General features: G+C 43.3%; 1 protein-coding gene across 2 annotated transcripts in view; it reads right to left on the reverse strand.

The window, feature by feature from the left end:
* Nucleotides 1-13,521, reverse strand: part of LOC140486985 (MORN repeat-containing protein 1-like) — a 194,607-nt gene that overhangs the window by 40,210 nt on the left and 140,876 nt on the right. For both annotated transcript variants that reach the window (XM_072586286.1, XM_072586287.1), the window contains exon 12: nucleotides 1,614-1,675. In XM_072586286.1, coding sequence (XP_072442387.1) covers nucleotides 1,614-1,675 — 62 coding nt within the window. The remainder of the gene's footprint in view (nucleotides 1-1,613; nucleotides 1,676-13,521) is intronic.

The raw sequence follows: 13,521 nt of genomic DNA on the forward strand, positions 1-13,521 counted from the left end.
CTTTCACACTCGGGATTCTATGATCCTATTTCTGGTTAAAAGTAATATTCTACAGATGCTGAAAACATGAAACAAAAACTGAAAATGCAGGAAACTCATAGTCAGCAACTGTGGAGAAAACAGCCAAGTTTACAGTTCAGGTTTACACTTTAAGTATTAACAGAACATCTACCTTCTTGTGTTTTTATTAACATGTTCTGTTTTTGGAAGCAATCATTAAAAGGTTTGTGCTTTTGTATCTCCAAACCACTGAATATGACTCACACTCTCAGTGCTTCATAGTTGTGAGTAGCATTTCAGCCAGTCTTAAGGAGAGAGAGTCATGGGGTATTACTTTCTCACTGTTATATTCTTCATTGGGTGTGCTGGCTTTCAAAGGGAGTCTCACAACAACAATTACTTTGTGCTGTTAACCTCATGAAATGCCCCAAGAAGCATAATCAGCATAATTTGACACTAGAACAGGAGTTACTAGAACAGGAGCGTCCAAAAGTGTGGCCAAAGAGGTCAATTTTATGTCTTGAAGGAAGAAGGGGTAGAGAAGTGTCAAGTTTAGAGATGGATTTTCAGATCTTGAGGCCAAGGCAACTGAAGGCAGGGTGAGGGATAGATATATGGCAAATGTGCAGGACTGAAACAGGCTTTTAGATTTTTGCAAAAATGTTGTGTTTATCCTGATGGTTGAATGACAGGCCTACAGGTTTATGGCTCCAGGAAACCATCTGATAAAGGAGACTGGTTCTGTCAGTTGCACGAATGCAAGGGTCACTTTATGAGTACATAATCCTGGCAATGAGCCTCACCTGCTGGCAATTTCTGACTATGTGCTCAGGGTGTGCAATGTTCCCCACTGGGAGCATGATTTTGTAAAATCAGCCCTACAGTGTGAAAGCAATTACTTTTGGACACCTGCAGCCAGCAGCCAGCAGCAAATTAGGTGACTTCAGTTCCATCTCAGTGAGCTGGGTTTGAGTCAGAGGTGGGAGGACAATTTATCGTGTCAGCCATTCTCTCTCTGAAGGTGAACCCTGAGTTTTCTGCATTTGTCATTTTTTTTTTCATTGCACATAATACTGGTCTGTCAGCATCGGAAGACAGAGGCTGGGATCCCAGAAATAAACCAGTAGGAATCAAACAGGGTCCAGCAGAGTTTGGCAAAGCCGGCTTGTATGCTATGTTGCAGCTGCCATCTACACCACATCAATGTAGCATTAACGTGGCACTGAAAGACAGTCTAAATAGTAGCCTCTGTTTCAAACATTAACCCATTAAGCCATTGTTTGTCTATCAAACAGCTGACAGACCTCGTACATAGTTGGGCACTTGTGACTTTTATAAATATTTCTGTTTGCCACACTGAGATGTGTAATTACTTTTTACAATGTGGGTGCTCTTTTGGCACTCTACTGAAAGGTCTCGAAGTGTGTCTGTGAAGGTGCAGCCCACTGAGATATTGTTACTGCAGCAACCTGACAGTTCTTGCTCCCTAGACTAGCCGCTCATTACAAAGAAAATGAGCTAACAACTGTTTGCTGCTTCTCCCGAGGCATGGGGCACTTAGTTAAGTGCTACACAGAGACATTTGCACTGACTAAGGTGTAACTCACACCCACCTGCTCTCAGATATCTTCTCCTGTGAGACTGTTGTTCTGCTACTCAACCTCTTGCTCGGTTTCTGTAATGAAAAGTTAGGACACAATAATTTATATCATACAAAGTACAAGAGACCGCTTGGTTAAAACCTGTGGCATTGGTTAATGACTGGTAAGTCACACACGTGTCAGGAAATAACCATCTCCAACAAGAAAGAATCTAACCATCTTCTCCTGAAGTTCAAAAGCTTCATTATCATTGAATCCTCCACTTTCAACATCCTTGGGAGTTACAACTGATCAGAAACTTAACTGAACTCGGCCCATAAATATTGTGGCTACAAGGATAAGTCAGAGCTTCATAATTTTTTGGCATGTAACTCGTCTACTAACATCTCAAAGCCTGTACACCATCTGTAAGGCACAAGACAAGGATGTGATTAAATTCTCACCATCTGCTTGCTTTAACAAGACCCAGGAAATTCAACATGATCCAGGACAAAGCAGACCATTCTCTCCCTTCTGGGCATAAGTGAGGACTGCAGATGCTGGAAATCAGAGTCTAGATTAGAGTGGTGCTGGAAAAGCACAGCAGGTCAGGCAGCATCCGAGGAGCAGGAAAATCAACGTTTCAGGCAAAAGCCTCCTGATGAAGGGCTTTTGCCCGAAACGTTGGTTTTTTCTGCTCCTCAGATGTTGCCTGACCTGCTGTGCTTTTCCAGCACCACTCTAATCTATTCTCTCCCTTCCCTCAACCTCTCCCCCAGTAGTGCATCATATCTGCGTACCACCTACTACACACACTGCAGCAATTTGCTAAGCTTCTTTTTTCAGAGACTGTCTCACCAGTGACCTCTAAAATCTAGAAGAACAAGAGCATCAGATGCATGAACACACCATCACATACAAACTCTTCCCCAAGGCATATACCATCCTGTCTTGAAACTTCATCACTATTCTTTCGCTGTCACTGGGTCAAAATCAAGGACCTCCCTCCCTAATAGCACTGTGTGTGAGTGTGTTTAGTTTAATATGTCAGGGCTCCCTGGCAGGGCATATTGCCCATCCCTAAGTGACCTTGAGAAGATGCTAATGAGCTGCCTTTGGGAGCTGTGTGTGTGTGTGGTGGGGTGGGGGGGAGCATTTTTCATGCCATCTGAAAGTATCGCTGTGCTACATACGGATGAAATGTCTGCTTGAAGCTGGTGAATGCAGTCTATAACTGGCCTGGATTTCTAATTTTCATGATTTCTTATTGAAACATCTAACCCCTACCACAGCAAGATGCAATCCTCAGTCAGGGCTTCAGCACTCCTTCCCAACACCCTGGGAATGTTTGCCAGTTCAAATGAGTTATGCATAGGATACGATGGGAGCTTTAACAGCAAAGAATGTGCAAACACATTTGGAGGAGGCAAGCACTGAGGCTGGCAAGGGTGCAAAATGTACTCTGGGTGGGGGATTTCAATGTCCACCACTAACAGTGATCAGCAGCAGCACTACCGATTGAGCTGATCGGGTCCGAAAGGACATTGCTGCTAGACTGGGTCTGTGACAGGTTGTGAAGGAACAAAGTCACAAGTGAGAAAAACATTCTTGACCTGATCCTTAAAAATCTGCCATTTGCAGATGCATTTGTCCATGTCAGCATTGATAAGAGTGAGCACCACACTGTCCTTGCGGAGATGAAGTCCTGACTTCACAATAAGAATACCCTCCATCTGTTGTGTGGCACAATCACCATGCTAAATGAGACAGACTTCCAACAGATCTAGCTACTCAAGACTGGACATCCATGAGGTGCTGTGGGCTATCAGCAGCAGAACTGTACTCCAGTAACCACATGACCTGGCATTTCCCCCAGTCAACCATGACCATCAAGCCAAGGGATCAACCCAGGTTCATTGGGGAGTGCACGAGGACATGCCAGGAGCAGCACCAGTCATACCTAAAAATGAAGTATCAACCTGGTCAAGCAACCAAACAGAACTACTTGCGTGCCAAGCAGCATAATCAGCAAGTGATAGACAGACCTAAATGATCCCACAACCAATGGATCAATCTCAGCTCTGCAGCCTGCCAGATCCAGTCGAGAATGGCAGTGGACAATTAAACAACTCACTGGAAGAGGAGGCTGCACAAATGCACCCATCCTCAATGATGCAAGAGCTCAACACATCACTGCAAAAGATAAGGCTGAAGCTTTTGCAGCAATCTTCAGCCAAAAGTACCAAGTACCAAAAGTACCTCGGCTTCCTCCAGAGGTCCCCAGCATTACAGATACTGGTCTTCAGCGAATTCGATTCACTCCAGGCAATATCAAGAAATGGTTGGAGGCACTTGACACTATAAAGGCTGTGGGCCTTGACAACATTTGGCAATTGTACTGAAGATTTATGCTCAAGAACTTGCTGCTCCCCGAGACAAGTTGTTTGAGTGCAGTTACAGCACCAGCATCTACTCGAACAGACAACATGAAAAATTTAGAAATAACCTCAAGAACTGCAGATGCTGGAAATCAGAAACAGAGTCAGAAACTACTGGAAACACTCTGCAGGTCTGGCAGCATCTGTCGAGAGAAAGCAAAGTTAACATTTCGGATCTAATGACCTTCCTTCAGAACAGAAGAATGTGCAATGTGAAGCATGTGGTTTAGAATGTGGAAAGTAGCCAAGGTATGTCCTGTACACAAAAAAGACAAATTCAGCCTGGCCAGTTACTGCCCCATCAATCTACTCTTGATCATCAGTAAATTGATGGAAGGTGTCATTAACAATGATATCGAGCAACTCCTGCTCAGCAATAACCTGCTCAGTGATGCTCAGTTTGAATTCCACCAGACCACTCAATTCCTGACTTCCTTAGTTCAAATATGCTTAAAAGAACTGAGTTCCAGAGGTGAGGTGAGAGTGACAGCCTTTGACATCAAGGCCACATTCAAATTAATGAACATCAGGGGGTAAACTCTCTGCTGGTTTCAGTCATTCCTGGCACATAGGAAGATGGCTGTGTGTTGGAGGTCAGTCATCTCAATCCCAGGGCATCTCTGCAGGAGTTCCTCAGGGTAGTGTCCCAGGCCCAACCATCTTCAGCTGCTTCATCAATGATCTCCCTTCCATCATAACATCAGAAGTTAAGTTCGTTGTTGATTGCAGAATGCTCAGCACCATTTGCAAATCTTCTGATACAGAAGGAGCCCATGTTCAACTACAACAAGATCTGGACAATATCCAGTCTTTGACTAACAAGTAGCAAATAACATTTGCAGCACAGCTAATGACCATCACCAGAAAGAGACAATCTAACCACCGTGTGTTGACATTCGATGGCGTTACTATCACTGAATCCCCACTATCAACATCCTTGGGTACCACTGACCAGAAACTCAACTGGACTCACCACATAAAAATAATGGCTACAAGAGCAGGTCAGAGGCTAGGAATACTGCAACAAGTAACTCACCTCCTGACTCCCCAGAACCTGTCTACTATCTACAAGGAGAAGTCAGGAGTGTGATGGAATACTCCTGACTTTCCTGGATGGGTGCAGTTCCAACAACACTCAAGAAGCTCCATTCTATCCAGGACAAGTAGCTTTGAGTGGCACCACATCTAAAAGCATCCATTCCCTCTGACACTCAGTAGCCGCAGAGTATACTATCTACAAGATCACTCCAGAAATTCACCAAAGATCCTTAGACACTACCGCACAAAAGCATGACCACTTCCATCGAGAAGGACAAGGGCAGCAGATATGTGGCAACATCACCACCTGCAAGTTCTCCTCCAAGCCACTTACTATCCTCACTTGGAAAGACATTGCTGATCCTTCACTGTTGCTGGATCACAATCCTGGAATTTCCTCCCTAAGGGGTCAACCTACAGCAGGTTAACTGCAGTGGTGCATGAAGGCAGTGCGCCACCACCTTCTCAAGGGCAACTCGGCAATAAATGTTCACCCACATTCCATGAGTGAATAATTTAAAAAAAACCATTCCACTTTCTGTGCCCTCACTCTACTTTCACAAGACCCTGCATCAATCCTTAACTCCTGCCAAAATAAGTGGCTCCCGTTCTCCCATTGGGAGAGTCTGCAGTGATAGAACTTACCTTCCTCATTGTCAAACACCAGGACAAACCCATAGTTACTCCCCAGCTGTTCATATCTGGTTGTCAGACTCCTATGCTCTTAAATGCCTCTGTACAACCTGCAGCCTTCTGCCAAACAGTAGTCACAACCATCCTGCCACAAGAGGCTTAAATCTATAAATTCTTCATACTCATTTAAGACTTGTGATGTATTTTTGTTTCGGGTAAATCAGGCAGAAAGCTTTTGCGAAATATCAAAAAAGCAGAAGAAGCCGTGAATGGCTCTTCTCTGTTTCTATCTTGGGATTCTGTGAAATGTACACAACAGTTTATGTACCTTTCTTTATGCATATCTATCAGCTTCACAAGATAGGCTTTCTTGAGCTAGATGGCTAGGAAAGATTGAAGTGGGGGCAATGGGAGGTTAGCATCTGAAAGCCTAACATCTGGTTCGATATCAATCCTTTCCCAGAGAGTAATCAGCCTCTAAATTGCTGCATGTCCTCAAAAGAATTACAGCTGAATAAACCACTTTGTGTGGAAGACATTTCAAGTGGGTAGGGCATTGGTATTGTTGTACTAGCCACCCTAATCTCCTTGCAGCTTGCTGTTAAGAGGATCAGAGATTAAATTCCTGGAGACCCACCCTAAGGGTTTTTTTTTACCTATCCTGAGAAATTCCTTGCCAGGGTGGGCCAATAGGACTCCCCTTCTCACTTATCTCTCCACTCTGCAGGCACCCTGCCTCTATGCCTGATGAAGGGCTTTTGCCCGCAATGTCGATTTTCCTGCTCCTCGGATGCTGCCTGACCTGCTGTGCTTTTCCAGCACCACTCTAATCTAGACAATGGGAGACGTAAGCTCATGTTATGTAGAAATGGTCCATGTTGGAATGAGACAGCTTTGATGAACCAGTCAGGCTGTTTCTATTTTAGTATGTTCTCAATAAGTGTTGTGCCCCTGCCAGATATGCAGATCTTTCTTGATGAAAGAACTCTCAATGGAAATGCTGCAGTCCCCAAACCTTCAGTTTCTCGTGTTATTATCTAATATGGTCTGAAGGGATGCCTGGGTACGAGATTAATTATTTACCAGAAGGGACTTGTCTATGGAGAAGTGTGAATATTATAAGTAGGGCAGGGAAAGCCACCAAAAAATATGAAAACTGGATCATTGTGGGGAATGATGGAACATAAAGTACAAAGATGGAAGACAAGAACTCCAAAATGAAAAATGCCTTGAGAGAAGATTTGTAGAGACTGTTTGGAATGATGTTTTCTAATTTACATAGATCTGGATAAAGCATTTGGAAAATATTGAGCTCTATAAATGATAGAGTTACAGAATTTCCTTTTGCAGAATTGATGGCAACATACCAGAGGGATGAAAATATTTTATTTTTAAGAAATTCTATCTCGCACACCTGACTGTGGGAAACTTGGTCTGCATGGGCAAATCGGACCGAAGGGTCTGTTTCCATGCTGTCTGACTCTGACTCTAACACGTTGTATAAGCTCAAACAATGGGTTTGTGAGTGAACTAGGCCCCTAGAAAGTGATTCTCTTCACTAAGAAAGGGGGGGGGGGGGGCTTAAGGAGCAGCAGGCCATGAAAAAGCAGGAAAGCAAGCTAGGTGCATAATTTAAGAATTACAAGAATTTTAGTACAAACCACGATTGCTCACCAGGGGCACAGGCCATAAGACCAGAAATCTTAGTGGTCATAAATAACTAGAAGAAAAGTTAAAAGATGTCCAACATCCAGAATTAAAAAGCTGTACAGAATTTGGGTGTGCATAGATGGGCCAGATAGTCTATGCCCTAACTCATAGGCAAATACACATAAAAAAGATGTCTGCTGATGGGACTTGTAAGCTAAAACAAGGCCAGTAGACAAGCTGGAGGCTGGAAGAGGTCAGGTTGGCCCCTGAGGGCCTGGCTGAGATACTCAGCAAAACGTTCCCTTAGCTTACGTTTGGTCTCCCCGATGTAGAGAAGACCACATTGGGAGCACCGGATACAGTAAACTAGGTTGGAGGAGATGCAGGTTAAATATGTTTCCCTGGATCATTTAAAAATTGCTAGAAAGGTCATATTATTCAGGTAGAAAATTAGACTCGTGGCATATATCGGGAACAATTTAAATATTCCACTAAACAGTATACTGGAGAAGCTGTTTCATGTACTGTATCCAGTGCTCCCAATGTGGTCTTCTCTACATTGGGTAGACCAAACGTAAACTTAGGGAAGAACTCACTGAGCATCGCAGCTGGGCCCTCAGGGGCTGACCCAACCTCCCAGCCACCGTCCATTTTAATTCCACTTCCCACTCCCTTTCTGACAATGACCATCCTTGGTCTCCTCCATTGCCACAATGAATCATACCCCAAATTGGAGGAACAATACCTCATCTTCTGCTTAGGCAGTCTACAACCCTGGTGACTCAACATTGAGTTCTCCAATTCCAAATAACCTCCCTTCCCATCCCCTAACTCCCTTCCCAGCCCCACCCCCTCCCTTCCATTCCTCTGGCTGACCCTACTTTCCAGCCACCAACTGGATTCATTCCTCCCATTGACCAACCAGCTGTTCCCTCTACCTGTCTTCACCTATCCCTACCTCACCACTCTGCACCCCCCCCCACCCCCTTTACCTGCATCTCCCCTTACATCCATCCCAATTCTGAAGAAGGGTTACATGGGAAATGTTAACTTCTCCACCTCCTGATGCTGCTTGGCTTGCTGTGTTCTTCCTGCCTCCTGTTTATCTACCTTGGATTCCAGCATCTGCAGTTTTTTTTCTCTCAAAACAAAGCCAGTGGCATGGGACTTTGAAGAAAAAATGGGAGACCAAGATATAACAGTAGGTGAACCAATAGCAGGAAAAGGAATTCTGAAAATTATCTTGTTTTTGTTAGCAACAAATGTTTGGAATGTAGATCAATTGATAGTAAAGCTGAATTTCTGCAAGGAGATCTACTCAAGAGGCACCAGACACAATGGGGACACTCCAGAAATTAAATAAATACATTTGTGGCCTAAATGAGGCCTCTAGAGTTTGGTCCTTCTCATTAAAGTCGTCTTATCAAAATTAGGCTGATTGCAGTTAAAAAGTAGACCCTGCAGGGAGACGTGGGCATTGCAGGGAGTGGAGAGTTTTATTTCCCCCTCCAACTCTATTTTGATTTATTCCCTGCCCTCCCTTTCACTGTCTGATCACACAGCTTTGCCCTTTGTCAAGAAGGGCACTGCTTGTCACTGGCCACTTAGGTGTTTCCTTTTCTCTGGGTGGTGGACTATAAATAAAGATGTACGCACTTGTTGTTCTTCACTGTGTCCTACACCTGCACACACACAACATGGGTGCTGGGGGAAAATAAGCACTACTGCTGTTAGGCAGTAGTGTGGGGAGGAAAGGGAATAAAAAGGGAAAAAAGACAAAGAGAGAAAAAAAAAGTCGACCCTGCCATGTTTTGTTATCACCGGGAGGGGCAGCTTTCAGGCCTCTTTATACTGCACATAGATAATCTTTTGTGGAGTGAGAGCTGTGAATTTGAAAATATTGTCATGAATGGGCTTTGCACAGAATTCAAAATTGCAAGTCAGGCTTTTGGGGCTCTTAAGTACATTGGATTGGAAATCAGGTAAAATACATCAAATGTCACTTTGCATGAGCAATCTTATTTTGATAATATTAGCCCCATAGTTTTTAATCAAAGTAGGGCCTCACAAAAAGATGCAGCAGCTTCCAAAACTGAAATAGAGGACTTGCAAAGTCTAATTAGACAGCTAAATTAGCTGTACACCAAACAATGCCTCATGCCAGTTTTGAAGTATTAGAGTTGAGTACAACAACATAAAACTCCGCAGGTGGATAAAATATTGACAAAAAAAAGTAAAATGTGTAGTGATAGGAACCAGATGGACTTCATTGACTATGAGGTTCTTGACTGGAGTTGTTAACCTGGGCCAATCAGGAAAGCCTTGGCTGACCAATATAACCAGGAGAGGGATGTGTAGTTTGTCCTTGTTTTTCTTAAGACTGGTTATATGGTGCTGTTTCTTGTATGTGGCTGTTCATTTGTAGTTTTGTACTGCTCTTAAAAAAAAAAGGGAGGTTCAGAATCTCTTTAGTTCAGGGGTGACTGACTCTGCTGGATGGTGCTACAGTCAGTGTGTTCTTGCTGATAGTGTTTTGGAGGAGGAGAGTTTTCTTTTTCCTTACCTTCCACATGCCCACCCCCACTCCCATCTATTTCCAGAGCTCTTTTTGGTTTGTGCATGTGCATATGTCCTTTAGTTTAAGCTGTGTTTAGCTGCATAAGTAGTTACCACCACCACCACTGCAGCCTAGGCCTTACCCACAGCTGAGAAAAATCTCAGGAGAGGGATTTGTGGTTTGTCCTCACTTCCCTGTAACCTGGTTATATGGTGGGTCTGGTCTCTGGCTTTGCTGCTCCTTTCCCCTGTAAATTTGTCTTTTTTTTTGTATATAGCTGTTCATGTTAACTGTTTTGTTTTTATATTTTAAAATCTAAACCAGGAGGTTTAGAATCTCTTCAGTTTTGGGAACTGACTATACTGGCTGTAAGTTAGTTACTGCTGTTGGTTTTTGTTTTTGGAGGAAACCTGATTCCTGAACAGGTTGAATTATTATAGCTAGTTTGTTAATTCATTCCTTTTTTGAGGACTGATTTCTAAACTGCTTGATTGACACAGTCACTTTATTTCAAGTGTACCTCAGTTCTCATTAGGAAACTTTGATTCACTGGTTGGTTATAGCCTGTTGTTTTCCTTTCCTTTTAGGAAAAGGATAATGCTGTTTTTGTGGTTGGACTTAGCCCTTGCACTCTGGGGTTTTTTGTTTTTACTTTTTTGGTGTTAGTGCTGAGCCCTTGTGAGAAAATGTACCTTTCCAGATGAGCTGGCCCTTAGTTGGTGGACTAGGCCTCTGTAAAGATGTGTGTGCTGGGAGGTGAGCATTTGCTGTGTCCTGGAGCTTGGGAGTAGACTAAACCTCTATGAATTAACTGTACCTTTACAATGTACTATGTTCCTGTGAGTGGGCCAGGCCTCTATGGTGATTTGAATGTGTGGGGTGTGCATTTGCTGCTTGAAGAAGTGGACTCTACCCTCAGTTATGGATCCTGTTTTTAGTGATTGATTCTGCAGTTTGAAGTGGATGCTTCCTGAGAATGGACTCTACATTTTGAACAGAACTGTTCATGACAATGGATTCTGTACCAGAAGGGATTTTGCTTACTGTTTCCTCCTTAATTGATATAAGGTGGGATTTGAGGTTATCCTTGTTTCCCTGTGACCTGGTTATATGGTGGGGTTTGGGATCTGGCTTTGTTGCCCCTTTCACCTGTAAATTGCTGTTTCTTGAATAGTTGTTAATGTTAACTTTAATTTGTACTGTTAAAATATTAACCAGGAGATTAGAATCTTATTGTCAGACTGAGCTGGCGAGTTACAGCCAGTGTACTGTGCACTAGTAAATACAAAGTGACTGGAACCAGCCTCTAGTTATTTCAAAATGGAACATGAAGTTTTGAAATCTCCATTTGAAAATGCCATAATTGCTTTTAGTATTGCCTCTTAAACAAAGTTTCCCTTGTAGGAAAGGGAGGAAAAACATCCCCTTTGAGGCTGGGGTGCTCAACTTCACCAGTTGAAGAGTACTGTGACAGCAGAAATTCTGGCTTGGTGAAGCAGCAATATGGTGTTTTTCCTGAATGCAAAAAAATTCTAAAGGCATTCAGCATATTTATTGGGTGCACGTTATCCCAAAGTGACTTTTCAATAAAATGGGTGAATGATAAAAGACTGAGCATTTCACCCATCATGTAACCCCAGAGTTTTTGTGGCCAATCCATCCAACCTGCACAGTCTTCTACTGTAAGAGGAAACTAGAACACGCAGCAGAAACCTGCACAAGAGTAGACAATTATGACAGTCACCAAGGCTAGAAGCAAACCAGGGTCCCTGGCACTGAGGCAGCAGTGCTAGCCATTCAGTAGTCAAGTTGACTGATCATAGCAGTGATGATTTAATCTGAGGGCTACCATGCCTCCGGCAAGGGGTGAGGTTGAGAAGGAGAGCACACAACCTAAAAGGCAATGGTTTTTTCCAGTTTCCTACTGGGGAAACTCTAAACCATCTTGAACTTTGTGTAAGAGATAACACTAAAAACAATTATGGCACTTTCAAATGGAGATTTCAAAACTTAATGTTCTGTTTTAAAATAACTGCAAAGGCTGGTTCTTGTCACACTTTATTTACTAGTGTACCGTACACTAGCTGGTGTGGGGATTGAACCCACATTAGTGATATCACACTGTTTTACAACCTAAACTAACACACTGACCACTGTGCCATGAGTCAGAAGAGAAGTCTTGTTTCTGGCTGATATCACCTCTGACTTAGTTAGTACTAGAGTAATGTTTTGCTGGGAAAGCACAGCAGGTCAGGCAGCATCTGAGGAGCAGGCTGGGGCTGAGATAAAAGATGGGTGGGGGTGGGGGGGAAGAGATTGGTAGCTGAGAAAGCAATAGGTGATAGGTCTGGAGGGCAGTGCTGAGTTGCAGGTTTGGGACTGGGATAATGTGGGGAAGGGGAAATGAGGAAGCTATTGAAATACACATTTATCCCATGTGGTAGCAGAGTCCAAGGCAGAATGAGGTGTACTTCCTCCAGGTGTTGGGTGGTAATGGTTTGGCAGTGGAGGAGGCCCAGGACCTGCATGTCCTTGATGGAGTCGGAGGGGGAATTGGAGTTCAGCCACAGTGTGGGGTTGGGTGTAAGTGTCCCAGAGATGTTCTCTGAAACAGTCTGCAAGAAGGTGTCCTGTCTCTCTGATTTAGAGGAGACTACAGAGTGCAACAAATGCAGTAGATGATATTGGAGTAAGGTAAATTTTTAGATGTGGCAGGATCCCTTGGGGCCTTGGACAGAAGTGAGGGGAGCAGTGAGTGCCGGTTTTGCACTTCTTACGGTGGCAGGGAAAGGTGCCAGGTGTGGGCTGATGGGGGACATAGACCTGATGAGAGACCATTCTCTGCAGGTCTCTCTGGAATGCTGATAGGGGTAGGGAGGGAAATATATCTTTGGTGGTGGGCTCCAGTACAACAGCTTCTGAGTATGAAGATTGTGGAGTCCTACTCCAAAAATAAGCTCAAATCTGGACTGATGTTTTCAGTGCAGTACTGAGGGAGTACTGCATTGTTGGAGCGGCAATCTTTGATATGAAACATCAATTCCCTCCAAGGCAATATAAAAGGTCCCATGGTATGATTTTGATGAATATCATGGGAATTCTCCATGTGTTCTGACAATATTTATCCTTCACCAACATTGAGAATAAAATGGATCAGCTGATCATGATCACTGTTGTGGTAAGTGGCTGTGCACAAATTAGTTGCTGCATTTCCCTACATTACAACAGTGGCTGGATTGCTTGACATGAAGGATGCTGTATAAATGCAAGTCCATTAACTTTTTTTTAATATATATATTAGCCACTGAGGCACTCCTTGTAATAGTCCATCAGGAAATTTCCAAACAATTGAATTGTTAATCTTGATAATAATCAGGAACATGTGATTATTAAATTACCTGTTTTTCTGATATAGTATCTAATTGGTGCAGAAAACTCTGCCTGCCCTCTGGGAATCCTGCATTGAGAGTTGGTTACTCTATGGAGACATTTGCTTTAAAATGGAAGAGTTAAAGGAGTGAGTTGCAGTAATGGAGTGCTTAGGGACTCCGGGAAATGTCAGCAGTCTAGCTTTATGGTGGAATCTGCAAAGTGAATCTCGAAAGGAATTTAGAAAATACAAAAT

This window comes from Chiloscyllium punctatum, chromosome 16 (genome assembly GCF_047496795.1).
Source record: "Chiloscyllium punctatum isolate Juve2018m chromosome 16, sChiPun1.3, whole genome shotgun sequence".
Lineage (NCBI taxonomy): Eukaryota > Metazoa > Chordata > Chondrichthyes > Orectolobiformes > Hemiscylliidae > Chiloscyllium > Chiloscyllium punctatum.